Consider the following 26980-nt stretch of genomic DNA (forward strand, 5'->3'; position numbering starts at 1 on the left):
AGACTATGCGCTTACTGATAAGGGTAACTACAACTAACGTGGGATGTTTAGTGTCACAGGACGCCTCAAGGTGGGCCCCGACAATTGAGTGACTAACCACGTCAACCAATAGAGAGTAACTGTAGTGACGCTGTTTGTATGTGTACGCCCACATTTCGTAACCGGTGGGCATTGTCTATTGAAAGGTATAAACATGCTTGTATTGCTGCTTTTCCTTTGAGAGTTAGGTGTGAGCTTGAGGAAGCTAACTACTCTCCCTTTGTGCACAAGACCTCCCGGCCGTTTTCTAATAAACTTTAACTTTGTCAGCAGTGCCGTATCCATCTGGTTTTGCTCCGAAAATTCGAGTCTAACATAGCACAGCATCAACAACTTGCATTTACACAGCGCCTTTAAGACAGTAAAATGTTTCAAGGTGCTTCACAAGAGCGGAGTCAGTCAAAGATTGACACCAAGCCAAAGAAGGAGACCTCAGAACTGGTGCCTAAAAGCTTGGTCAAAGATCTTAGGGCCTCGGCAACTGTAGGAATGGCCGCCAGTGTTGGAGCAAAGGAAGTGGGGGTTGCACAAGAGGCCAGAGTTGGAGGAGTGCAGGGGTCTCGGAGGGTTGTATGGCTGGAGGATGAGAATTTTAAAAGCTGAAGCCACCAAAATAGAAAGCAGTCCCCCCCAGTACAGAATGTGGCTCACTACTAACAGGAAGGATGTTACTTTAACTACTATAGGTGTAGAGAGATGAACCATTGTCTTTGTGTCAGGCCGTGGGCTCAGTTGGTAGCACCCTCACCTTTGAGTCAGGAAGGGCTTGTAGGTTCAAATCCCTGCTCCAGAGACTTGAGCTCAAAAATGTAGGCTGACACTCCAGTGCAGTACTGAGGGAGTGCTGCACTGTCGGAGATGCTGCCTTTCAGATGAGATGTTAAACCGAGGTCCCGTCTGCTCTTTCAGGTGGGCGTAAAAGATCCTATGGCACTATTTTGAAGAAGAGCAGGGGAGTTATCCCCGTTGTCCTGGCCAATATTAATCCCTCAATCAACATCACAGAAACAGATGATCTGGTCATTATCACATTGCTGTTTGTGGGAGCTTGCTGTGCATAAACTGGGTGCCGCGTTTCCTACATTACAACAGTGGCGACGCTTCAAAAAGTACTTCATTGGCTGTAAAGCGCTTTGGGAGGTCCGCTGGTCATGAAAGGCACTATATGAATGCAAGTCTTTCTTTCTCTAAATATCACAAACAGATGCACAATAAGGGAAATCAATCTCCGTACCTTTAAGTAACGGCGACATGGAGCGAGGGCAATGAATGAGCTTTAAACACCTGGTCCACTTGGCACTGAAGTGTCTGGAACTCAGAACCGGAACTCCAGGGAAACACAATACTGAACATGGCAGATGTCCTTACCCAGAGTGCCTCACGCGGGTGAATACAGCCTATGTCCATCAGCAGGGGCGCAGCACGCAGGCGCGGGAAGGGCTGGTCCCCGGAGACCGCCTTCCTGCGCGGAGCATGCGCGGTGCGGCTCCAGAACACTGAGCGGGGGCGAGCGCGGCCTCAGCAACACTGAGTGCGCGTCTCAGGCCCCGAATCAGAGCGGCCGGGCCCGGCGGACATGCGGCCAGGGCCCCGGCACCAGGAAACCCAGGGTGCAGCACCTCCCCCAGACAGGAGAAACCACAACTGGATCGACACAGCAGAGCCGCCAATCCAGAGCCGGCTTGTCTCTCTCTCCTCCCATAAAGGCCAGAGTCTTGTGTTAGCCCAGACCGGTGGCGGGTTCCCATCCCTGAAGGACATCAGTGAACCAGTTCATTTTTTACAACAATCTGACAGCTTTCATAGTCACTTTTTTTCTAGTGCCGGCCCCACAAATTCCCAGAATCATTGATCTCAATTTCACCACCTGTCCCTGTTTTTTTCTGGGTTCTCTCTCATGCTCCCTTTTTCTTCTTTTAAATTCATTTTACAGGGTACAGGGAAGGGGAGGATTTGCAGACAGGAAGCTCAAACCAAACAGCACATCAAGATCTGACCGAGTCACTCGATTTATCGGGACCTGAATATCATCGGACTTTGAACATGGAAGCAAGAAACACTATTCAGTTACCTGTTTGAACTGGAAATTCATTGGGGAATTCACACCGGGGAGAGGCCGTTCACCTGGTCAGTGTGTGGGAAGGGATTCACTCAGTCATCTGCCCTGCTGAGACACCAGCGAGTTCACACTGACAAGAGCGAGTTTAAATGATCCGATTGTGAGAAGATCTTTAAGCACCCTGAGGGACTGATGGAGCACCAGCACATTCACACCGGTTACAAACCGTTCAACTGCTCTCACTGCAGGAAGAGGTTCAAGAGATCATCCCACCTGCTGACACACCAGCGAGTTCACACTGGGGAGAGGCTGTTCACCTGCTCTGTGTGTGGGAAAAGATTCACACAGTCATCCCACCTACTGACACACCAGCGAGTTCACACTGGGGAGAGACCGTTCACCTGCTCCGTGTGTGAGAAGGGATTCACTCAGTCATCTCACCTGCTGACACACCAGCGAGTTCACACTGATATGAGACCTTTTGCATGTTCTGACTGTGGGAAGAGCTTTAAAAGCAAAAAGGATCTGCTGACACACCAGCGCAGTCACTCTGGGGAGAGGCCGTTCACCTGCTCCGAGTGTGGGAAGGGATTCACTAATTCATCCAATCTGCTGAAGCACGGTCGAGTTCACACTGACGAGAGACCTTTTAAATGCCTGGACTGTGGGAAGTGCTGTAAAAGTTCCGGGGAACTGATGTGCCATCAACGTGTTCACACCGGGAGAGACCGTTCAGCTGTTCTCACTGCGGGACTGGGTTCAGGCAATCATCTGAACTCACTGTACACCAGCGCACTCACACTGGAGAGAGACTGTTCACCTGCTCCGTATGTGGGAAGGGATTCACTCGTTCATCCCACTCACTACACATCAACTTCTTCACTCTGATAAGCGACCTTTTAAATGTTCTGACTGTGAGAAGAGCTTTAAAAGTAGAAATGATCTGTTGACACACCAGCATAATCATTCAGAGGAGAGGCCGTTCACCTGCTCTGAGTGTGGGAAGGGATTCGCCCGTTCATCCCACCTACTGACACACCAGCGAGTTCATGCTGGGGAGAGGCCGTTCACCTGCTCCGTCTGTGGGAAGGGATTCACTCAGTTATCCTACCTGCTGACACAAACGAGTTCACACTGAGGAGAGGCCGTTCACCTGCCCTGTGTGCGAGAAGGGATTCACTCAGTCACCTGACCTACTGAGACACCAGCGAGTTCACACTGATGTGAGGCCTTTTACATGTTCTGACTGTGAGAAGAGATTTAAAAGCAAAAATGATCTGCTGAGACACCAGCGAGTTCACACTGGTGAGAGACCATTCACCTGCTCCATGTGTGGGAAGGGAGTCACACAATCATCTGATCTTCTGAGACACCAGCGAGTTCACTCTGAACATTCACCTGCTACATGTGTGGGAAAGGAGTCACTGATTCATCCAACCTGCTGAGACACCAGCGAGTTCACACTGGGGAGAGGCCGTTCACCTACTCCGTGTGTGGGAAGGGATTCACTCAGTCATCCCAACTTCTGACACACCAGCGAGTTTTCAAGTGACTACAGAGGTTGGATTCTGCTGTTATTGCTGCTGTTAATCACATCCAGGACTGAACCATGCTAATTCTGACAGTTGGGATTTGTTTCTGCTGATGTTAATAACCCTATAACTGGGCTGGGGTTTAATATTCTGGATAGATGCCAAATAAATCAGCTTTGTTTTAAACACATTGTTGTAGATTTTTGTCTTTCCCACCTGAGTGTTTAGCATCACCTGGCTGGAGCTCAGAAAGGACAATCTGGGGGAGGATCGTACGGCGGGAACAGAACTTCAGCCTGGACACAGTCCTTCAGGGCCACACTGAGAGTGGCAAACGGCACTTTGGTCTTTCTCGTCTCTCTTCACTGACAGCAAAGTCACCGTGCGGGTTAATCTCGAGGTGTGTGAGAAACATGTCCCAGCCACTCTCTGCCATGGTTCAGAGCTCCTAGGCACAGAACAGAAGGCTCCTTTACAACTGTGTTTAGAGTCAGGAAGAACAACGGTGAATGCTGGACATGTGCTGTCAAATCAGAGCTTGGTGTCAAACTGCAATTTGTTCCTGACTGAAAGTGGAACGGCAGGTTTGAGATTATAGTAAAAAAATGACTGTGGTTATTATTCTATGAAGATTTAACGTGTTTTTTCTGACTGTCCTGAGTCTATCATTTTAAGGCAGGCGTTAACCCATTTAAAATAAACCCGTTTAAAATAAATTGGTTTAAGTCTGCATTAAAATAGCAGACGGAGGAGTTCACAGGAGCCTGTTAACTGCTGGTACAATTATACAACAGACATTTGATCTCCAGATAAAGAAGGACCTGCAGCGTGTTTCCAGGAATTCCCTGTTTTATTGATGTGTGTGTGTTGGACACCAGGATAACTAAAAATACACGACCCGGAACACCCACGGGGCTGCGATCCCGACAGTTACTCTGGGATCACTCCCGCTGTGGAACTCCACCACTGACCCTGCTGAAGCTTGTAGGATCAGGGAGTGAGGCCTCCAGGAGTGGACGGTAAGAAAGCTGGGCTTCAGTATCCTGACAAATATATGCTGAGGAACCAGAGGAATCCTTACTGAGGAACCGTCTGGGGTTTTACCGGCCAGCGTAGGTCTAGGGGAGAATGATGTCTGACTCCCTGAACTGTCTTACATTTAATCCAGTTCAGATCAAGATTAATTCAGTTTACAGGAGAATAGAGACAAATATCACCCACAATTGAGGGAGGCAAAAGCAGCCTTTAGAGAAGCTAAGAAATCTTTAGAAAAGAAGATGGCGCACAATTGCTGGTGGTCGGCCCTAACAGTTGAGTGTGATCTCCTCCTCAACAAAAGTGTGACGCTTCTGCGGTCAAATATCCTGCTGACACTCACTGTCTGGGCTCACTAGTGAAGAGGGGCCCCTTTACTGGTCCTTGAGATTGGGTGGAGACTGTGGAACTGTAACCCCAGGGCGAGTCGGCACCTTCAGGAGAGGAGGGGAGAAAATAGAGAGAAACCCTCTGTGTGCAGAGTGAGAATAAAATCAATGAGTCAATGATCGTCTCTCCTGGTCATTGGGACCCTGAAGCCCCGCCTACTCTCTGTTCCTGTACCAAGATGGCGGCAAATGTGCCCTACTGCTCGCTGAACTCTGCCCATCTTCCTCTACGAAGGTGGCGGTCAGTTCCCTCGGTAACCAGGGCTGCTCCCCGAGGAGAAGGCCCAGGATTAGCCACCCTAATGGAATGACACCGGCCTTGTGGGCTGTTATTCGGGCCTAAAGCCGCACCCCGTGTTCATAAACCTGCCTTGTGTTTTATTGCCCCACTGTGCCCCGCCCTCTCCTACCGGTGCTTTTCATCATTTAGAAAGTACTTTGTTCTATCCTTTTTAGGTCCAAAGTGGATGACCTGCACTAATGGTTTGGGTTAGGGTGATATGGCTATGATGTTACAGTTTGGGGTTGGGGAAAGTGATTAACAGACTGGGCTTTGTGTTTAGTGATCCCGGGCATGTTACTGATGCCTTCCCTAGATACCAAGGCTAGGACAGGCACTCCGGAAGGTATTGGGAGCTGGAACTGTAACTGAAGGTAATAACAACTGAAATAATCTAGAGTAAGATGGGAGAAAAGGCCCAAAATGGAACAGTTTGTAACAGGACATCAATTAGTCGCCACTTATCTTGGGAAAATCAAGGACTTGGCCCACCGTGTGTTTCAAACATAGTTAATTTATTTGACATATATCCAGAATATTAACCTCCAGCCCAGTTATTAACATCAGCAGAAACAAACCCCAACTGTCAGAATGAACACTGCAGTCTTCAATGTGATTAACAGCAGCAACAACAGCAGAATCCAACCTCTCTGCCATTTACTTGTGAAATTTTTGGTGTCTCAGCAGGCTGGAGAGTTCAGTGAATCCTGTCCCCCACACGGAGCAGGTGAACAGCCTCTCCCCAGTGTGAACTTGCTGGTGTCTCACCAAGTTGGAGTGCTCAGTGAATCCTGTCCCCCACACGGAGCAGGTGAACAGCTTCTCCCCAGTGTGAACTTGCTGGTGTCTCAGCAGGTTGGATCGCTCAGTGAATCCTGTCCCCCACACGGAGCAGGTGAGCATCCTCTCCCCAGTGTGAACTTGCTGCTGTCTCAGTGGCTGGAGGGCTCAGTGAACCCTGTCCCCCACACGGTGCAGGTAAACAGTCTCTCCCCAATGTGAATTTGCTAGTGTCTCAGCAGGCTGGAGGGCTCAGTGAATCCTGCCCCCCACACGGAGCAGGTGAACAGACACTCCCCAGTGTGAACTTGCTGGTGTCTCAGCAGGCTGGAGCACTCAGTGAATCCTGTCCCCCACATGGAGCAGGTGAACAGCCTCTCCCCAGTGTGAACTTGCTGGTGTCCCAGCAGGCTGGATCGCTCAGTGAATTCTGATCCCCACACGGAGCAGGTGAACTGCCTCTCCCCAGTGTGAAATTGCTGGTGTCTCACCAAGTTGGAGCGCTCCGTGAATCCTGTCCCCCACACGGAGCAGGTGAACCGCCTCGCCCCAGTGTGAACTTGCTGGTGTCTCAGCAGGCTGGAGCGCTCAATGAATCCTGTCCCCCACATGGAGCAGGTGAACAATCTCTCCCCAGCGTGAACTTGCTGGTGTCTCACCAAGTTGGAGGGCTCAGTGAATCCTGTCCCCTACACGGAGCAGGTGAACAGCCTCTCCCCAGTGTGAACTTGCTGCTGTCTCAGTGGCTGGAGGGCTCAGTGAACCCTGTCCCCCACACGGTGCAGGTAAACAGTCTCTCCCCAGTGTGAATTTGCTAGTGTCTCAGCAGGCTGGAGGGCTCAGTGAATCCTGTCCCCCCCACGGAGCAGGTGAACAGACACTCCCCAGTGTGAACTTGCTGGTGTCTCAGCAGGCTGGAGCACTCAGTGAATCCTGTCCCCCACACGGAGCAGGTGAACAGCCTCTCCCCAGTGTGAACTTGCTGGTGTCCCAGCAGGCTGGATCGCTCAGTGAATTCTGATCCCCACACGGAGCAGGTGAACTGCCTCTCCCCAGTGTGAACTTGCTGGTGTCTCACCAAGTTGGAGCGCTCCGTGAATCCTGTCCCCCACACGGAGCAGGTGAACCGCCTCGCCCCAGTGTGAACTTGCTGGTGTCTCAGCAGGCTGGAGCGCTCAATGAATCCTGTCCACCACATGGAGCAGGTGAACAGTCTCTCTCCAGCGTGAACTTGCTGGTGTCTCACCAAGTTGGAGGGCTCAGTGAATCCTGTCCCCCACACGGAGCAGGTGAACAGCCTCTCCGCAGTGTGACCTTGCTGGTGTCTCAGCGGCTGGATGACTGAGTGAATCCTGTCCCCCACACGGAGCAGGTGAACAGCCTCTCCGCAGTGTGAACTTGCTGGTGTCTCAGCGGCTGGATGACTGAGTGAATTCTGTCCCACCACATGGAGCAGGTGAACAGCCACTCCCCAGTGTGAACTTGCTGGTGTCTCACCAGGCTGGATGACTGAGTGAGTCTCTTTCCACATTGAGTGCAGATGTGAGGATTCTCCTCATTGTGAAGTCACTGGTGTTTCAGCAGGGTGGATGAAGCAATGAATCTCCTTCCACACTGAGTGCGGGTGACCAGCCTGTAACCCGTGTGAGTGCGTTGGTGCTGCAGCAGACCATTAGTGCTTTTAAAGCTCTTCTCACAGTCAGAACCTGGATGACGTTCAGGCTTGGGCTGATAAGTGGCAGGTAACATTTGTGCCACAGAAGTGCCAGGCAATGACTATCTCCAACAAGCGAGAGTCTAACCACCTCCCCATGACATTCAACGGCATTACCATCGCTGAGTCCCCCACTATCAACATCCTGGGGGTCACCAGAAACTTCACTGGACCAGCCACATAAATACTGTGGCAACAAGAGCAGGTCAGCGGCTGGGTATTCTGCGGCGAGTGTCTCACCTCCTGACTCCCCAAAGCCTTTCCACCATCTACAAGGCACAAGTCAGGAGTGTGATGGAATAATCTCCACTTGCCTGGATGAGTGCAGCTCCAACAACACTCGAGCAGCTCGACATCATCCAGGATAAAGCAGCCCACTTGATTGGTACCCCATCCACCACCTTAAACATTCACTCCCTCCACCACCGGCATACCGTGGCTGCAGTGTGTACCATCTACAAGATGCACTGCAGCAACTCGCCAAGGCTTCTTCAGCAGCACCTCCCAAACCCGCGACCTCTTCCACCTAGAAGGACAGCAGGCGCAGGGGAACACCACCACCTACAAGTTCCCCTCCATGTCACACACCATCCTGACTTAGAAGTATATCGCTGATCCTTCATCGTCGCTGGGTCAAAATCTTGGAACTCCCTCCCTAACAGCACTGTGGGAGTACCTTCACCACACGGACTGTAGCGGTTCAAGAAGGTGGCTCACCACCACCTTCTCAAGGGCAACTAGGGATGGACAATAAATGCTGGCCTTGCCAGCGACGCCCAGACCTCACGAATGAATTAAAAAAACCATTTTAAATGTCTCTCATCAATGTGAACAAGTTGGTGTTCAATGAAGTAGGGTGAACGAGTGAAGCCATTCCCACACACGGCCTCTCCCTGATGTGACTGCGCCTATGAATTTCCAGCTGTGATGGGTAATTGAATCCCTTCCACAGTCCCTGTGCTGCCTTCCTTTAGGAATTTATGTTAGTTTTCAAGTTAATTCAGGGGTTTAATTAATTTGGGTCGATTACCATTGTGTGCCGCCACCTAGTGGATATTTGGTACCTAGCAAGTGCAGTAAAGCGCAGTAAAGTGCAGTAAAGTAAAGTGCTGTAAAGTAAATTGCTGTATATCACAAGACATGCAGCTAGACACATGGTGTTGGAAGTTATTTTCCTGTTACGTTTCGGCCTTGGACACTATTTGTCTGTAAGTACTTGAGAATGTTGTAGATGATTAGTGTACACTATATTTTGCAGAAAATGTTTAGTTTTGTAACCTTTCTCTGTAAGCAAACCTACACAGCTAGCCGTGAATTGCTCGCTCTCTGCATCTAGCTTGTTAGCTTGTAGCTGTATTTTGATGCACTATGTACAGGGCTAATTTAAAGTGAATGTAAGAGAATGCCTTTCAGTTTGCTAAATGTATATTCACAGTAAGCTGTGTTTTCACGTGTTTTGTTAAGTTACATGCCAAATGTACTGTGTTGCTCATGCTTACCTAAGTTTGTGTATGCATATCAGTTGTGTGCTTGTATACTAATGTGTGCTTCCACTTCTGTATTGTATTTCAGTTTCACAATAAGAATCTTTCAGTAAAGTTTACAAGAAAAGTCAAGCCTTGTGATTTTTATGGGAAGATATCAAGTTGTTAGCTATCTGTCTAGCTCTGCATAGGAACGCGCTGCAAGGGCAGAAAAGTGAAAAGACAACAGCACAGCGGGCTCAAGCACAAGAAGATACCACTCAGCTACCATGAGTCTACGCTCAGGAAGACAATATACCATAGAGGACGTCGACCAGCCAACCGAGAAGCATGAGCCTCTTCGAGCAAATGATGCCAAGTCACAGTCCTCTAAAGCATCCTCTAGATCATCTCGGCGGTCCAGCAGACCGTCGTCATCGACAGCTTCTGCAGCTGCCAAAGCACATGCCAAGGCAAAAGCTGCCCAGGCTCAATTGTCCTTCGCTGAAAAAGAAGCTAGTGTGATGAAGCAGAGAGCTGACCTCGACGCCAGTCTCCACATTCTCCAAAGCCAGAGAGCTGCTGCTGCCACTGAAGCTGAAGCTGCAGCTTATGAAGAAGGTGAGGAGAACGAAGGCGGGGAGCACAGCCATGAACCATATGTTCTAGAACAGCCCCTCAGTCCAGTGCAACGTACAAGTGAGTATGTCCAACAACACTCCAAATTGTTCTTCAAGGAAGCATCATCGAAACACAAGCCAGCAGACTCACACAAAACATCCAGGTATCTCGACGCAGAACCAGCTACTCACCACAGCAACAAACAGCCTGTTTTCAGAGACACTGAGCTTAAAAGAGAAGAAGCAAGTAAGACTTACCTGCAGAGACCTCCACAGCACTCGGCCAATCCAGCCAAGCAGTCCTCACCCGAGCCACAAGGTGCACAAGACCTCGCTAGGTACCTCATCCGCCGAGAATTGTTAAGTTCAGGTCTTCTAGAATTTGATGACCGTCCTGAAAATTATTGGTCATGGAAAGCATCCTTCCTGAGTACCACCAAGGACTTGAATCTGTCAGCCAGAGAAGAACTAGATTTTATGACAAAGTGGCTCGGAGCTGAGTCGTCAGAACAGGCGAGGAGAATTCGCTCAGTGCACGTCCGCAATCCCACAGCAGGCCTCAACATGGTTTGGCAATGTCTCGAAGACTGTTATGGGACACCAGAAGTCATTGAACATGCACTGCTTAAGAAGATTGAGGACTTTCCGAAGCTAACCAACAAAGATAATGTCAAGCTTCGAGAACTGGGTGACATTCTCCTCGAACTGGAGTGTGCTAAGGGAGAAGGTTACCTGACAGGCCTCTCATATTTGGATACAGCTCGTGGGGTAAACCCAATAGTGGAAAAGCTCCCCTACAACCTTCAAGAGAAATGGATAGCTAAGGGATCCCAGTCCAAGGACGACTACGGAGTGGCATTTCCTCCCTTCTCCAGGTTCATCCAACAACAGGCAAAGGTGAGGAATGATCCAAGTTTCACTTTCTCCACCTCCAGCATTCACGCTCCTTTGAGAACAGAGAAACCCACAAAGTACAGCAACAAAGCCTCTGTGAGCATGCACAAAACAGATGTTCCAGCCGAACCCTCAGTCAACCAATCCAGTTCTGCTGGGAATAAAGTGGATGACCCAGATCGTCAGTGTCCAATACACAAGAAGCCCCACCCACTCAAAAAGTGTTGAAGCTTTAGAGGCAAGCCTATTGATGAGCGCAAATCATACCTGAAAGAGAATCGCATCTGCTTCAGGTGTTGTGGGTCGACTATGCACATGGCAAAAGACTGCAAGGTGACAATCAAGTGCTTCGAGTGCAACAGTGAAAAACACATCACAGCCCTGCATCCAGGTCCTCCTCCTTCAACCACCGAGAGTGCTGCGGTTGACAAAGAGGATAGCGGGGAGCAAAGCGAAAGCACATCTTCTTCAGTCGCCTCCAAGTGTACAGAGGTTTGTGGAAATGCAAGCAGCCCATGCTCACGCTCCAAAATCTGCTTGGTTAAAGCATATCCTGCAGGAAGAAAGGAGAAGGCAATCAAGATGTATGCAGTGCTTGATGAGCAAAGTAACAAGTCTCTAGCAAAGACAGAATTCTTCAATCTCTTTGAAGTCAAGGCCAGCGCAGCTCCGTACATGCTAAAAACCTGTTCAGGGACAACAGAGACTACGGGTAGGAGAGTTGGCAACTTCGTGATCGAGTCCATGGATGGGAAACTACAGCTTCCTCTCCCCACCTTAATTGAGTGTGACATGATGCCAGATGATAGGACGGAAATTCCCTCCCCAGAGGTCACACGCCATCAGCCCCACCTACAGCCAGTTGCCAACAAGATTCCAGCTGTGGACCCGGACGCTCCAATCCTCCTGCTCTTGGGAAGAGACATCTTAAGGGTGCACAAGGTGCGTGAGCAAATCAACGGGCCCCACAATGCTCCTTATGCGCAGCGGCTTGACCTGGGAAGGGTCCTCGTGGGTGGAGCTTGCCTGGGAACAGTCCACAAACCAGCGGATGTCAACGTCTATAAAGCAAACATGCTGCACAACGGTCGCACATCCTTTCTCAGCCCATGCCCAAACAGGATCCAGGTAAAGGAAGACTACGATGGCATGACGCAGCATCATAGGTCAACCTCCTCTGCCTGTGAGGAAGAGGCAGGCCTCACTGTGAGCATAGACAGCCTAGGATGCTCAGTGTTTGAAAGGTCCACGGATGATGACAAGCCAGCACTATCCATGGATGATAAAGCTTTCCTAACCATCATGGGTGAGGAGGTTTACCAGGACGATGGACACAGCTGGGTGGCACCCTTACCATTTCGCTCTTCTAGACGCCGTCTTCCGAGCAACAGGGAACAAGCTATGAAGCACCTCTGCTCACTCAGGAGAACACTGGAGAAAAGGCTAGAAATGAAGGGCCATTACATAGAGTTCATGCAGAAGATGCTGGACAACGACCAAGCCGAGCCTGCTCCACCTCTGGAGGAAGGTAAAGAACACTGGTACCTGCCAACATTCGGTGTGTATCACCCACAAAAGCCGGACCAGTTACGAGTTGTGTTCGATTCAAGTGCTGAATGTGAAGGAGTGTCTCTGAACGATGTACTCCTCAGCGGCCCAGACTTGAACAACACCTTGTTGGGAGTTCTTCTGCGGTTCAGGAAAGAACCTGTAGCCCTGACAGCAGATGTGCAGCAAATGTTTTATTGCTTTGTCATCTGAGAAGACCACAGGGACTATCTCCGCTACCTCTGGCATGAGGACAACGACATCAACAAGAATGTGGTGGAGTACAGGATGAAGGTCCACGTGTTTGGAAACAGCCCTTCACCTGCTGTGGCCATCTACTGCATGAGGCGAGCCGCTCAGAAAAGTGAGCAAGAATATGGCTCCGATGCGAAGCATTTTGTTGAGAGACAGTTCTATGTTGACGATGGTCTCACCTCGGTTACCACACCTGAAGAAGCAATAGATCTCCTGACAAGAACCAGAGAGATGTTGGCAGAGTCCAACCTGAGACTACACAAGGTAGCATCGAACAGTGGACAGGTGATGGAAGCCTTCCCTGCAGAGGACCGTGCTAAGGATCTGAAGGATTTGCACCTTGGAGTGGATCCTCTCCCCCTTCAACGGAGCCTGGGGCTCTCCTGGAACCTGGAAACAGACAGCTTCACATTCCTGGTGTCCCGTGAAGAAAGGCCATTCACACGGAGAGGTGTCCTGTCCACAGTCAACAGTTTGTACGACCCTCTGGGGTTCGTAGCTCCCATAACAATGCAAGGAAAAGCATTAGTACGGGAACTCTCATCTGATCAGAGTGAGTGGGATGCTCCACTCCTCCCAGAAAAAGAAGCAAAATGGAACCTATGGAAGGAGTCCTTGAAGGCTCTCGAAGACCTGCGCATGGAGAGGTGCTACATTCCAGTCTCGTTGCAAACACTCCCCCTAGGACATCGGTTCCAGCCCTGCCCAGGTGCAAACCGTCCGGTTTGAACTGGTCCCACCTCCCCCAGAACCGGTTCCAATGTCCCAGGAACTTGAATCCCTCCCCCTGGCACCATTTCTCTTGCCACGTATTCATCTGAAGTATCCTTCTATTTCTACTCTGACTAGCACGTGGCACTGGTAGCAATCCTGAGATTACCAGAAACGCTGTTTACGGAGGTCACGGACCATCATCAAAGACCCTACCCACCCCAGCCACAGTCTGTTCGCCCTCCTGCCATCTGGGAGATGCTACAGATGCATTCGCACCCGTACGACCAGATTTAGGAACAGCTTCTTTCCCAGGGCTGTCATCCTACTGAACTCCACAAATAAACTCTAAAGCCTGCACATCTGCCAATGCACTTTATTATGGTTATGTTTATGTTAATGTATTACAAGCCAAATGAATGTTGAATGTTTAAATGTCTTAATCTAAATGTACACTCTCGGGAGCCGCAAGCCTACATTTCGTTGTACTGCACTTGTGCACTAACAATGACAATAAAGTTGATTATGATTATGATTACGATTTTGAGGTGCTGTTTTTTAATTTATCTCCTAACTCCCTATATTCCGCTTTTAGGACCTCATCCCGCTTTTTACCTATATCGTTGGTGCCTATATGCACCACGACAACTGGCTGCTCACCCTCCCCTTCCAAGATGTTCTGCAGCCGCTCGGAGACATCCTTGACCCTTGCACCAGGGAGGCAACACACGATCCTGGAGTCTCGTTTGCGGCTGCAGAAACGCCTATCTATCCCCCTTACAATTGAATCCACTATTACTATAGCTCTACCCCTCTTTTTCCTCCCATTCTGTACAGCAGAGCCACCCCTGGTGCCAGGAAGTTGGCTGCTGCTACCTTCCTCTGATAAGCCATCCCCCCCAACAGTACCCAAAGTGGTGCATCTGTTGGAGAGGGGGATGGCCACAGTTGACCCCTGCACTACCTGCCTGTGCCTAGTACTCTGCCTGTTGGTCACCTGTTCCCTTTCTTCCTGTCCAACCTCTACCTGCGGTGTGTCCAACTCCGTAAACGTGCTACTCACAATGTCCTGAGCATCGTGAACGCTCCAGTATGCATCCAATCGCAGCTCCAGTGCTGCAATGCGGTCTGTCAGTAGCTGCAGCTGGATGCACTTCCTGCACATGTAGTTGTCAGGGACACAGGAAGTGTCCTTGAGTTCCCACATATCGCAGGAGGAGCATATCACGGGGCCGGGCTGTCCTGCCATGACTTACCCTTTAATTAATTGAATTTAAATTAACTCAATCAATCCCACTATTACACTTCAGTTAACTGGTTTATCAACAGTCCCCGCTACACCAGAGAGACCTTAGAAACTATAAACCAGAGTTAAAGTTTAAAAAAAAGAGAGATATACTCACCAACCAATCACTTACCTGCTTCCTGGTGACGTCACACTTTGATTACTTTTTACACCTCTCCCCCGCTGTTGAATTGATCGGGCTTCGTTCACTGCCGCCGGTTTTAAGCTCTGCCGCCGCTCCTCACTGCTCCCACACAGGTCCGATGCTCTGGTCTGGCCTCACCTCGCTGCTGCCGGCACTTTTAAACTGCCGCCGCTGCTCAGTGTTTCCCACGCAGGTCCACTCTGGTCGGGCCTCGCCTCACTGCTCGCTGCCGGTTTTATCCTCCGCCGCTGCTCAGTGTTTCCCACGCGGGTCCACTCTGTATTTAAGTGGGGGGAGGAAAGAAGAAGGAGAAGAAAACATCCAGGGGTGTGTGTGAGTGTGTGTAGCTCTTGTAAAAACTAGGCCACGCACACCACTAGCTAACACCCCTCCCTATTGCTTGACCTGGGACAGCCGGAGCTGCCCAGGTGAAGTCATCATTTAATTATCACATCGTTCAGACCTGGTGGTGGACTGAGCCTGGGCATCTCCAGCTTTACTTTCCCAGGTGAAGACATCTTCTCCCCCCACAAGAAGACCATCAATAGAGACTTATTTTTCAGAGAGTGCACCCCTGTGAGCACCCACCCACCATCTTGAGTGGAGACCCAGCCCCTGCGGCCTCCCTCCTTCCCACCCCCCTTTCTCTCTCTCTTTGCCTCTCTCTAAAGAGGCACCTCATATCCATTAATTGCCCGTTGAGCAGAGGAGAGAAGGCCCCTCTCCCAATTTAATCAACAAGGGGAGAGGTGTGCCTTCACTTTTAAAGCTCCCTCTGCTCAAGGAAAAACAACCATTGAGGCCATTAAGATCACCAGGCCTGTGACTTGGGGTGGGTGTAGCCCTTTATAATAAGCACCCCATGATGGCGACCACATCATCGCCGGTGACGGGGCCAGCAAAGTCATACGCAAGTGTGGCAGCCACAGCCACGGCTGCTCCCGCTGCTTCTGCTGCCCCATCACCTTTCCACCTTCTCACTAAAAAACACAGAGTGAAGAGTTACACTCACCCCAACATGACTATCGAGGCATGAGTGAAGGCCATGGCTGGGGTTGTCGGCCCTTCAGCCATCGTCGCCGCCTCGAAAATGTACGGCAAGGCTGTGTTCTTCCTGGGGTCGGAGCGGACGGTGTCCCTGGCCGTAACCAAGGGGCTCACCGTGGGCGGGTCCTTCCTGTCGGTGGATCCTCTCGAGGCCGACGTGCAGAGAATCCTCTTATCAAACGTCCCGCCCTTTGTTTTTGCTGAGCTCCTCCTCCCCCACCTACGTCAACTGGGGGAGGTGAGGTCGGAGATCACACCCATCCCGCTCGGATGCAGGGAGGCCAGACTCCAGCACGTCTTCTCCTTCCGGCGCCAGCTTTTTGTTCAGCTGGCGTGGGAGGAGGACACCGAGGGCAATTTTATTGTATGCCACGAGGGGGCTGCCTACTGTGTCTTTTGGACGTCGGACGGTGTGCAGTGCCACACCTGTAAGGAGGTGGGGCATGTACGAAAGAACTGCCCCGCCTCCAAGGCCGCCAGAACATCTGAGGCGGCCAAGGCTGGCGCCGCCGCCGCTCCCCCCCCCGATTCTGTCCGCGCATCCTCAACACCTGATGCGCAGTCGACGTCGGAGGCCAACGCCATCACGGCCTCTGGCGGGGGGGTGGGAGAGCGTCCGCGCGAAGGGAAGGTGCAGAAGAAGATGAAGCACCTTAGGGTGGGTTTCCTCGGTGAGCACATGGTTACGGATGATCTGGTGGACTTACGCCCGCATACCTTGCGCTGGTGGTGGCGGAGTTTCAGAGTTTGGGGGGCCTTGTGCCCAGGCCCATGATCGCAACCGCTGAGGCGGAAGAATTAAGACCTGCGACCGGGCTCAGGCTCGAGGGACCCGAGCAACCCGCGCGATGGGAGGGAGCGGAGGAGGAGGCCTCGGTAGGTATGGAGGTCTCCCAGCCTTCGTGTCCTTCCATAACAAAAAGGAGGCACGAGTCCCTGGGAGAGGAGGAGGACCACGAGAGACAATGTCCCTCCTCGAGGGGGGAATCGTCGTCCGCCGTGGGTGCTGCGCCCCCCCTACCATTACCGTCATCTGTATTTGGCAGGATTGCCTGTCCCTCGGGAGGGTACGACAGATGAGTCTGTCCCGCCTGCGCCTCCCGGGGATGGGGAAGAGACCCTGCGTGTGGGGGGGGGACCGCGGAACTACCCGCGGAGGAAATAACACAAGAACCATTACATCTCGCCATGTCGGGTGCCCTGGAGACTGGGGTGGGCGAGGCCAGTGAGGCTGGGCTCGCCCAGGACAGTCCGGACCATTCCCAGGCACTGCTTGCCGTGGCCGAGGAATGTATTCAAGCTCCCCAGTCCGCTGGGTTGGTGGCTGAAGGCGGTGAGGGGGAAGGCCCCCTGACTCCGTCTCCGGTGCCGGGGGTGTTGGGGGAAATGGGGATAGTGGTCTCCCCGGTTTCCCCGTGCACCCCGGTGCCTGGGGCGGAGGGGGACCCTGAACCGCTGCCACCTCCTGACCCGGCACCTCCGGAGGAGCCCAGGGAGGAATCCTCTGCCACCGATCCTGGGGTGGGATGGGAACAGAGGCGGGGCCGGCTGATGACGACCTCCCGGAGGAGGACTAGGACCCGGCGGAGAGCACCGAGGACGAGTCAGACTCCGTCGCCAGTGAGGCGGCGGATACCCTCGTGCCCCCCTCCGCGTCCCCCCTCATCCCCATTGTGGAACTCCGGGACTTTCTGGCTGCATGCCGGGATCGCCCTGGCAAAACCCGGCTGGCCCTAGACAGATGGTCAGATCTGGCGCTACTCGTTGGCTCCATCCGTGCCGCTGTCAAACCATGGGCGCGGACGAGAGCGTGGGGCCGCGCGAGCAGCGTCGGATCAACAAGTTCCTCGCTGGGCTGCTGAGGGAGTGGCGGTCAACAAGCAGCCACTCTCCCTCCTCCCGTTAGGTTAAGTAGAGGTTGCACTATGCTCTTGTCATGAAGATAACCATAGCCAGCCTCAACATCAACAGCAGCAGAGATGCGCGCCGTAGATTTAATAACTTCTCGGTCCTCTGGGACGGGAGGTATGCGGTGTGCTTCCTGCAAGAAACCCACACCGTTCCGGAGGACGAGGCCACGTGGCTCCTGGAGTGGCAAGGAGGGGTCAGCATGAGTCACTTCTCCAACTATTCCAGCGGGGTGGCTATCTTGCTGGCCCCGCATTTTCAGCCAGAGATCTTGGGGGTCAAGGAGCACGTGCCAGGCCGTTTGCTCCAGGTCACTGTTCACCTGGGGGGCGTGCCGCTCCATCCAGTGAACGTGTACGCCCCTGCGGACGGTGCACAGCAAGTGTGCTTCTTTGAAGAAGTGTCCGCTCTTCTGGGCTCCATTGACGTCGGCCAGTGCGTCATCCTCGGAGGGGATTTTAATTGTAACCTCGAGGCGAGGGACTGTTCAGGTCCCCGTACAGCCTGGTGGCAATGGAGAAGTTGAGGGACCTGGTCGGGTCTGTTATGTTCATAAATAAATAGACGTTTTCATTATGAACAGCTAGCTTGAGCTAGTCATTTATTCAGCCATGTGGACTAGTATACAGCAGTTCAAAGTCATAGCTTTGCAGCTTCATCATGAGTCGTTGAATCCTTGGAGACATCTCATTCAGTTTTTTTTTATGATGACAACCAGTGGGCAGTGGTCTGTCTCAACTGTGAAGGTGGGAAGTCCATATATGTAGCCATGGAACTTTTCTAGTCCAACTACCAAGCCTAGACATTCCTTTTCAATCTGGGCGTATCGACACTCAGAATCAGTCATAGACCTGGAGGCATAGGCAACAGGCTTCCAATCTTCATCCTCTGCTTGTAGCAAGACCGCGCCTAGGCCATCTTTTGATGCATCCATTGACACTTTGATTCTCTTTGTTGGGTCAAAGAAGGTGAGTACAGGTGTGGTTGTCAGCACTGTTTTGAGCTTCATCCACTCTTGTTCATGTTTTTCTGTCCATGCGAACTCATTTGTTTTATGTAACAGGTCTCGCAGACAGGCTGCCTTGGCTGACAAGTTGGAAATGAACTTTCCAATGAAGTTTATCATCCCCATGATGCGTAGCACTCCTTTTTTATCAGTGCGTCGGGGCATGTTGAGTATGGCGTTTACTTTTTCCATATCTGGCTCTATTCCTTTACCAGATAGATTATCTCCTAGGAAAGTGACTTCCTGGATGCCAAACTGACACTTGGCTTTGTTGAGCTTCAGTCCATTCCGGCGTATGCTCTGTAGCACTTTAGTCAGTTTCTCATTGTGTTCTTTCAGTGTGGAGCCCCAGATGATAATGTCATCAACATAGACCCGAACTCCTTCCAGACCTTCAATTATGTGTTCCATCGCTCTATGAAAGATTTCAGATGCAGATATTATCCCGAAAGGCATTCTGAGGAAACAATACATGCCAAATGGTGTGTTGAAGGTACAGTATTTGGTGCTCTCTTCATCCAGTTTTAGTTGCCAAAATCCTTGTGAGGCATCGAGCTTTGTGAAGTATCTGGCACCTGACACTTCACTGGTGATTTCTTCTCGCTTGGGAATCTGGTAGTGTTCATGTTTTATGTTTGCATTTAAGTCCTTTGGATCCATGCATACTCTTAGATCATTGTTCTTTTTCTTTACACATACCATGGAGTTAACCCAGTCTGTTGGCTCTTCGACTTTCCTGATGACTCCTAGTGTGGTCATTCTGTCCAGTTCTTTCTTGAGCCGGTCACGCAGGGGTGCTGGAACTCTCCGTGGAGCATGTACCACTGGCTGAGCATTCTCCTTTAGCTGGATCTTGTAAGTGAATGGTAGAACTCCAAATCCTTTGAACACATCCTGGAAATTACTCACTACAGAATCCACTGAGTCATCTGGTCTGCTTATGGCACAGTTTATACAGTAGACTCTCTTGACCAGTTCTAATTCCTCACAAGCTTTGTCACCTAGTAGTGAATCAAGTCCTTCAGCCACAACAGAAAACATGAGATGATGCACTTTGTCTTTGACTGTCACTTTAAGTCTGTATACACCTAAGCTATCTATTTTCTGTCCATTATAGTTCTTCAGTAGTACTGACTTTTTCTGTATTATGGGCTTTTCATTCATATTTTTAATGTCACTCATACTGATTAAGTTTGCTTTTGCCCCAGTGTCTAGTTTCAATGTAACTAATGCTCCATTTACCTGCAGTGGCATCATCCATTTGTCCTCTTTTACTGCATTAACTTTATGTTCAGCATTGTCCATTCCTGAGGGCTGCACATTTTCTGTACCCTTTTCTATATTGTCACATGACACCATTCCTGCAAAAAATGTCTCACTTAAATCAGTGTCCTCAATCACATTGACTTGTTGCCCTTTCTTTGTTTTTACTTTTGAAAAGCATTGTTTGGCAAAGTGATTCTTTCCATTACATTTTGTGCACATTTTCCCAAACGCTGGGCATTGTCTTGACTGGTGCTGGTAACCACAGCATTTACAATTGAAAGTTCCATCCTCCGATTGCTTTTCATTTCTGTTCTGCCCACATTTCTTCCCCTTGTAGGACACAGCACCGACAGCAGCACTGTCATTCACTACAGTCGTATTATTATTAATTTCACTGAAAGTCTTTGCGTGCTGTTGAGCTAGCTCACTGGCATGGCATATTTTCATAGCATCCTCCAATGTTAGTTCGGTTTCTCTCAACAAACGTTCCCTGACTTTTTTTATCATGAATACCAAACACAATCTGGTCACGAATCATGGATGATTTCAGTTCAGAGAAATTACATGTCTGTGCTTTCAGTTTCAGATCGGTCACAAAGCTATCAAAAGTCTCATTTTGCTGCTGTGTCCGTGAATGGAACACGTACCTCTCATAGGTCTCGTTCTTTTTTGGAGAACAATGTGTATCAAACTTCTTTAGCACATCGTCCATTTTTTCTCTGTCCTCCTCTTGATCAAATACAAACGTATTAAATACCTCTATCGCCTGCAGGCCTGCAACCGTGAGCAGCAATGCTATTTTCCTTGCGTCTGGCATCATACCGAACCCGATGGCGGCAATGTAGAGTTCAAATTGTTGTTTGAAAGTCCGCCAATTGCAGTCAACATTCCCCGTGAGTTTCAAACCCTCCGGTGGCTTCAAATTCTCCATGTCGCATTTCGCAATATTCAGCAGATATTCCCACTTCTGGTACCATGTTATTATGTTCATAAATAAATAGACGTTTTCATTATGAACAGCTAGCTTGAGCTAGTCATTTATTCAGCCATGTGGACTAGTATACAGCATCCATCTTGACTACTGCATCTTGGGTAGCCTACTCCTAAACATACAGCTCCACCTAGTGTACCATTATAGTATGACATGTTACTGATCATTACAGGGTCCTTTGACTTGGTGGACATCTGGCGAAATCTCCATCCCGACTCCAGCGCCTTCACTTATGTGAGGTCTGGAGGAGGAAGGTCCAGAATCGACCGCCTTTACATTTCCCGGGCGTACATCTCCTGCGTTCCAGCAGCTTCCATGCGGCCGGTGCCGTGCACGGACCACCACCTGGTGTGGGCGGAGCTCGCTCCGTTACGCGCACGGAGGGGGTCCGCGTACTGGCATTTTAACAACCTGCGGCTGGAAGACGAGCGGTTCCGGGATTCGATTCGTCAGTTCTGGGCCGACTGGAGAAGGAAGCGGGGGGGCTTCCCCTCCTTGAGGCTATGGTGGGACATGGGCAAGGCTCACGTCCGTCTCTTCTGTCAGGAGTACGCGTGGGGGTCGACCAAGAGGCGGGAGGCCCGGGTCGGACGGTTGGAGAGGGAGGTGCTCGACCTGGAGTCCCGTCTCAGTCAAGTCGTCGATGACCTGGCCCTGTGGAAGGTGTACGAAGAGAAGAAGGGCGCACTGAAGGACCTGCAGCTCATCGGGTCCCGAGGCGCGTACGTGATGTCGCGGATCCAGATCCTCCGGGACCTGGACCGTGACCCCCCCTTCTTCTACTCGCTGGAAAAAAGACGGGGGGTCCATGAGCAGCTCTTGCGGCTGCTGGCCGACAATGGATCTCTGGTCTCGGATCCAGAGGGGATCAGTGCGTAGACCAGGGCCTATTACAGGGCTCTGTTCTCTCCGGATCCATCCAGCGAGGATATGCACAGAGTTTTGTGGGAGGACCTGCCGAAGGTCGGCCTGGAGGGCGCCGAAAAATTGGACGCTCCGCTATGCTTGGCAGAGCTGACCGCGCCCTCGGCCAGCTCTTGAGGGGAAAGTCCCTGGGGCTGGACGGGCTGACCGTGGAGTTCCACAGAGCATTCTGGGATGTCCTGGGGGTGACTACGTGCGGGTCCTGGGGGAAAGTCTGGTGACCGGGCAATGCCCCTCTCATGGCGCAGGGCTGTCATTGTCCTGCTGCCTAAGAGGGGCGAACTCCGCCTTTTAAAAAACTGGCGCCCGGTCTCCCTCCTCAGCACGGATTATAAAAATGTTGCCAGGGCCATGTCTGCCCACCTTGGCACTGTGCTGGCACACATGATCCACCCCGACCAGTCCTACACGGTCCCGGGCTGGACTATCCATGATAACATCCATCTGGTCCGGGACCTGGTCCACCATTCCCAGAGGGTTGGTCCGTCGGTCGCCTTCCTTTCCCTGGATCAGGGGAAGGCGTTCGACAGGGTGGATCATGAGTATCTCTTCGGAACTCTGCACGCATTCGGGTTCGGGACGCATTTCGTCGCTCAGATCCGACTTCTGTACGCCGCCGCGGAGTGTCTGATAAAAGTTAACGGGTCTTTGATGGCGCCCCTTCGCTTCGGGAGGGGGGTGCGTCAGGGACGAACAGTTGTATGTCGTCTGTGTGGAGCCTTTCCTGCGCCTCTTGCGGAAGAGGTTGATGGGACTGGCTCTGCAAGGGCCGGGCGTGGAAGTCGTCCTCTCGGCTTATGCCGATGACGTGCTCCTCATGGTTATGGATCCCGCTGACTTGCGGAGGATGTGAGAATGCCAGCAGATTTACTCGGACGCATCCTCCGTCAGGATCAACTGGGAGAAATGTTCTGGACTCCTGGTGGGCCAGTGGTGGGTGGACTGCCGGAGGAGTTCAGGCCCTTCGCCTGGAGCACCATGCACCTCCTCTATTTGGGAGTCTACCTTAGCCCTGCCGAGGACGCCTGGCTGGCGAACTGGCAAGAGCTGGAGGCCAAAGTCACCACTCGCCTAGGACGCTGGGCAGGACTGCTCTGAGTGTTGTCCTACAGGGGTCGAGCGCTGGTCATAAACCAGCTGGTGGTCACCATGTTGTGGTACTGGTTGGTCACTTTGATCCCGCCCCCTGCGTTTGTTGCCAAGATGCAGAAGAAGCTCATCGCCTTCTTCTGGGACAAAGGGAAGCACTGGGTCTCTGCCGCGTTCTGAGTCTCCCGCTTAGGGAGGGCGGTCAGGCGCTGGTGTGCCTTCGCACCTGGGCGGCGATTTTCCGTCTTCGGACCCTGCAGAGATACCTGTACGTCGAGAATCTTCCTCGATGGTGTGCGCTGGCGATGTATTTCTTCCGCCAGCTGCACGGCCTCAACTATGACACGCAGCTCCTGTTTGTGGAATTGGGCCGTACGCGTGTCTTCTACCAGGAACTGCTATGGGTCTGGAACAGCATCGCCTCCAGGCGGAGTTCTCCCCTGTCAGGAGTGGCAGCTCTCCTTCAGGAGCCGCTGCTCAGGAATCCGCACCTCCGTGACCGCTGGATCGGGCGGCTGGCGGAGGGCAGGGCTGTGCCGGGAAAGGTGACCAGGGTTGGGGACCTGCTCGATGGTGGAGGAGCGGGTTGGATGGTGCCGGAGGAGCTGATGCAGTGCCTGTCCTGGGCCAATGTCCGGCTCGCGGCCAAAGCCATCGAGACGCTGAAGGCGGCACTGGACCCGACTCCACTAGGTGTATCGAGGAGGCTCAGGCACGTGGGGCGATCCCGTCCGAACTGACCCCTGTTCGGACAGAATTCCTCATCAGCGCGTGGCCCCGAAACCCCTCTCGGGAACCGGCGCCTCACAGCTTGAGCCGTCTTGAGGAAATGCCCTCCATGCTGTTTAGTTCTGGTGGAGGGGTTTCCTGTATGGGCTGCTCCTGCACACTCTCCACTTTGTCATCTTCACCTGCCGTCTGGACACGCCTTGGCGTGCCATCTTGCCATCTGGCGGAGGTCCCCAATGGGGGGCTCTCTACGCGGGAGTCCTCCCTTTATCTATTGGGGACTTGGCCTGGAGGGTGTTGCATGGAGCAGTCCCGTGCAATAAGATTTTAAGAAAGTTCACGGACTCCCAGGCCGCTTGCTATTTTTGTGGCCTAGAGGTTTCCGTGTTCCATATCTATACTGAATGTGAGAGGTTGCAGCCCCTGTTCCATTATTTGAAGGGGCTGCTCCTCGATTTTTGGCTGCACTTCAGTCCCATGCTCCTGATCTAATGCCACCCGGTGCGGAGTGGAGAGGGCAGGTCGGAGGACCTATTTGTAGGACTGCTCCTGGGCCTGGCCAAAGTGGCCATAAACAGGTCCAGGCAGCAGGTGGTCGAGGGGTTCGTTCAGCCCGATTGCCTGCCTTTCTTCTGCGGCTATGTTCGCGCCTGGGTGGCCCTGGAGATGGAGCACGCGGTGTCCACCGGCACGCTCGAGGCCTTCCGAGACCGGTGGGTGCCGCGGGGACTGGAGTGCATCGTCACCCCGGCCGGTGTGATTTTAATTTAATTTGATAAGTTTTAAAAATTAATCTAGTGTTTTTAAGCTTCTTTACAGTCCATTTGTTCGGCTGGGAGAGCGGGAGGCTCCGCTCAGCGATGCAGAGAGCCCTGCAGATGGAGAAGAATGTCAACCAGAGTCTGCTGGATCTGCACAAACTCTCCACTGGGAGCGCCGACCCTCAACTGTGTGAATTCCTGGAGACTCGCTATCTGGATGAACAAGTGAAGATGATCAAGAAGCTTGGAAATCACATCATTAACGGAAAAAAAATAAACCCCGGGATGAGCGAACGAACGGACGAATGGAGGAATGAATGACTGAATGATTGAACGATGCCAGTAGGACTGGCGTGTATGGATTCTTGGTTTATTAAATAGTTGCAGTTTGTACTGTAAGCATTATTGATTTACCTGTAACATTTATTGTTGTATTTATATTGTTGACCATAATTGGTCAATGAATGTAATGGATTTACAATGTAACTGATGAGTTGTATAAGTACTGTTGTACTTGAATGTTAAAATTTTTAAAAAGGATAACAGGTTATACCAAGCAAAAATGAAGAGTTACTAGATTGCCAGTAGGACTGGTATGTATTGTTTTTTACTATGGGTATCTGTATTGTTGACATATAAAAAAAAATGAACCCCGGGATCCCTGATAGCCAGCCAGGAATCTTGTGCTGCTGCTGTGCCAGAAGAGAGGGGAGGACAGGAGAGGAGAGGAGAGGAGAGGAGAGGAGAGGTCTCTCTCTCTCTCTGTGTCCAGGAGGAGAGACCACATCTGTTGATTAAAAAAATGAACCCCGTGGGGACGCGGGCTGCTCACACCCCGAGTGCGGCCCCAGGCCCCATTATTAAAACACTCAACATTATCCGCTTCACACACACCCGGGGTGGGCCTCAAGCCCCGAACAGGAGCCTCCGGGCCGGGCGTTTGCCTCGAGCGGGGCGGCAGCTGCGGGGCTTTCTCCCGGTGACAGGCCCGGGGTAACAGCCGCCATCTTGAGAGGCTCAGGGGGCAGCAGGGCGCATGCGCGGCCCCCTTGGCCAGGAACCAGAAGGAGAGAATCTTGTCAATTTCTATCCTGGACTCACAGTGATGGCTTTTGTAAACTTCTTTTACAGGCTGTGAGAAGGGCAGCATTTACACACCGCAAACTCAAACCAAACATCACATCAAGATCTGACAGAGTCACACCATTCATCAGGACCTGAATATCATCAGCCTTTGAATGTGGAAGGAGAAATGTTTGTCTGTTCTGTCTGTGGGAAAAGATTTCAAACATCAGTGTGGCTGGAAAAGCACCGAGACACACACACCCGAGTGAAAGTGTTCAAGTGCACTGACTGTGGAAAGAGCTTTAACCAGTTACACAGCCTGAAAAAAATCTCACCATTCAGTGGGGAGAAACCGTACCCGTGTTGTGTGTGTGAACGAGGCTTCGACCGATTGTCCAACCTGAAGTCACATAAGGACACCCGCACCACGGAGAATCCGTGGAAATGTGGGGACTGTGGGAAGGGATTCCATTACCCGTCCCAGCTGGAAACTCATCAACGCAGTCACACTGGGGAGAGGCCATTCACTTGCTCCGTGTGTGGGAAGGGATTCACTCGCTTCTGCATTCTGCAGACACATCAGCGAGTTCACACTGACGAGAGACCATTCAGCTGCACTCACTGTGGGAAGAGGTTCAAGCAGTCAGCCAACCTCATACTACACCAGCGAGTTCATACTGGGGAGAGGCCATTCCCCTGCTCCGTGTGTGGGAAGGGGTTCACTCGGTCATCCCACCTGCTAACTCACCAGCAAGTTCACACCGTGGAGAGGCCATTCACCTGCTCAATGTGTGGGAAGGGATTTAATCAGTCAGCCAAACTGCTGACACACCAGTGAGTTCACACTGGGGAACGACCGTTCACCTGCTCCGTGTGTGAGAAGGGATTTAATCGATCATCTAACCTGCTAACACACCAGCGAATTCACACTAAGGAGAGGCCGTTCACCTGCCCCGTGTGTGAGAAGGGATTTAATCAATCATCCAACCTGCTGACACACCAGAGAATTCACACTGGGGAGAGGCCGTTCACCTGCTCCGTGTGTGAGAAGGGATTTAATCGTTCATCTAACTTGCTGACACACCAGCAAGTTCACATGTGACTGCAGGGGTTGGATTCTGCTCTTAATCACATCCAGGACTGAACCATGTTCATTCTGACAGTTGGGGTTTGTTTCTGCTGATATTAATAACCCTTATAACTGGGCTGGAGTTTAATATTCTGGATATATAGCTGATTGACTTGTCGGGGCTGCAGTGTCCGTTTAAGAACCGCTGTCTGATCTTTCCCCTTAATTTCTGATGAGAGTCCCTGAATTATTTTACAATAAAATTATGAACTTTTACTTCAATCTTAAATTGATCTTTGGTACAAAATCTACAATTCAGTGTCTGAAAGGTTCCACTGATTAACATCTCCAATTAGAAAGTGCTGATTAATCCTCA

The 26980-nt window shown here is 51.4% G+C and overlaps 2 protein-coding genes across 2 annotated transcripts in view; both read left to right on the forward strand.

Annotated features, from left to right (window-relative positions):
• LOC147118736 (uncharacterized) overlaps window positions 1-3627 on the forward strand; it is a 75713-nt gene extending 72086 nt beyond the window's left edge. Inside the window, exons 4-6 of the mRNA XM_085984556.1 lie at window positions 2362-2709; window positions 2862-2956; window positions 3290-3627. Of these exons, the coding sequence (XP_085840682.1) occupies window positions 2362-2709; window positions 2862-2956; window positions 3290-3543 (697 nt within the window). The 3' untranslated portion in view covers window positions 3544-3627. The remainder of the gene's footprint in view (window positions 1-2361; window positions 2710-2861; window positions 2957-3289) is intronic.
• Window positions 3628-16984: 13357 nt separating this feature from the next.
• LOC147118740 (uncharacterized) lies at window positions 16985-26844 on the forward strand. The gene is made up of 2 exons (XM_085983962.1): window positions 16985-17112; window positions 25878-26844. The coding sequence occupies exons 1-2, from the start codon at window positions 16985-16987 to the stop codon at window positions 26371-26373; spliced, it is 624 nt and encodes a 207-aa protein (XP_085840088.1). The 3' UTR covers window positions 26374-26844.
• The last annotated feature ends 136 nt before the right edge of the window (window positions 26845-26980 follow it).

Source organism: Somniosus microcephalus, chromosome 4 (genome assembly GCF_052327205.1).
Source record: "Somniosus microcephalus isolate GS21.2 chromosome 4, FLI_Smic_1.0, whole genome shotgun sequence".
NCBI classification, from domain to species: Eukaryota; Metazoa; Chordata; class Chondrichthyes; order Squaliformes; family Somniosidae; genus Somniosus; species Somniosus microcephalus.

Coding starts and splice junctions, on each gene's coding strand:
- LOC147118740 (XM_085983962.1), top strand. CDS start 16,985: ATGTCGGGTGCCCTGGAGACTGGGGTGGGCGAGGCCAGTGAGGCTGGG. Junction 17,113..25,877: donor CAAGCTCCCCAGTCCGCTGG/GTTGGTGGCTGA, acceptor CTCACCATTCAG/TGGGGAGAAACCGTACCCGT.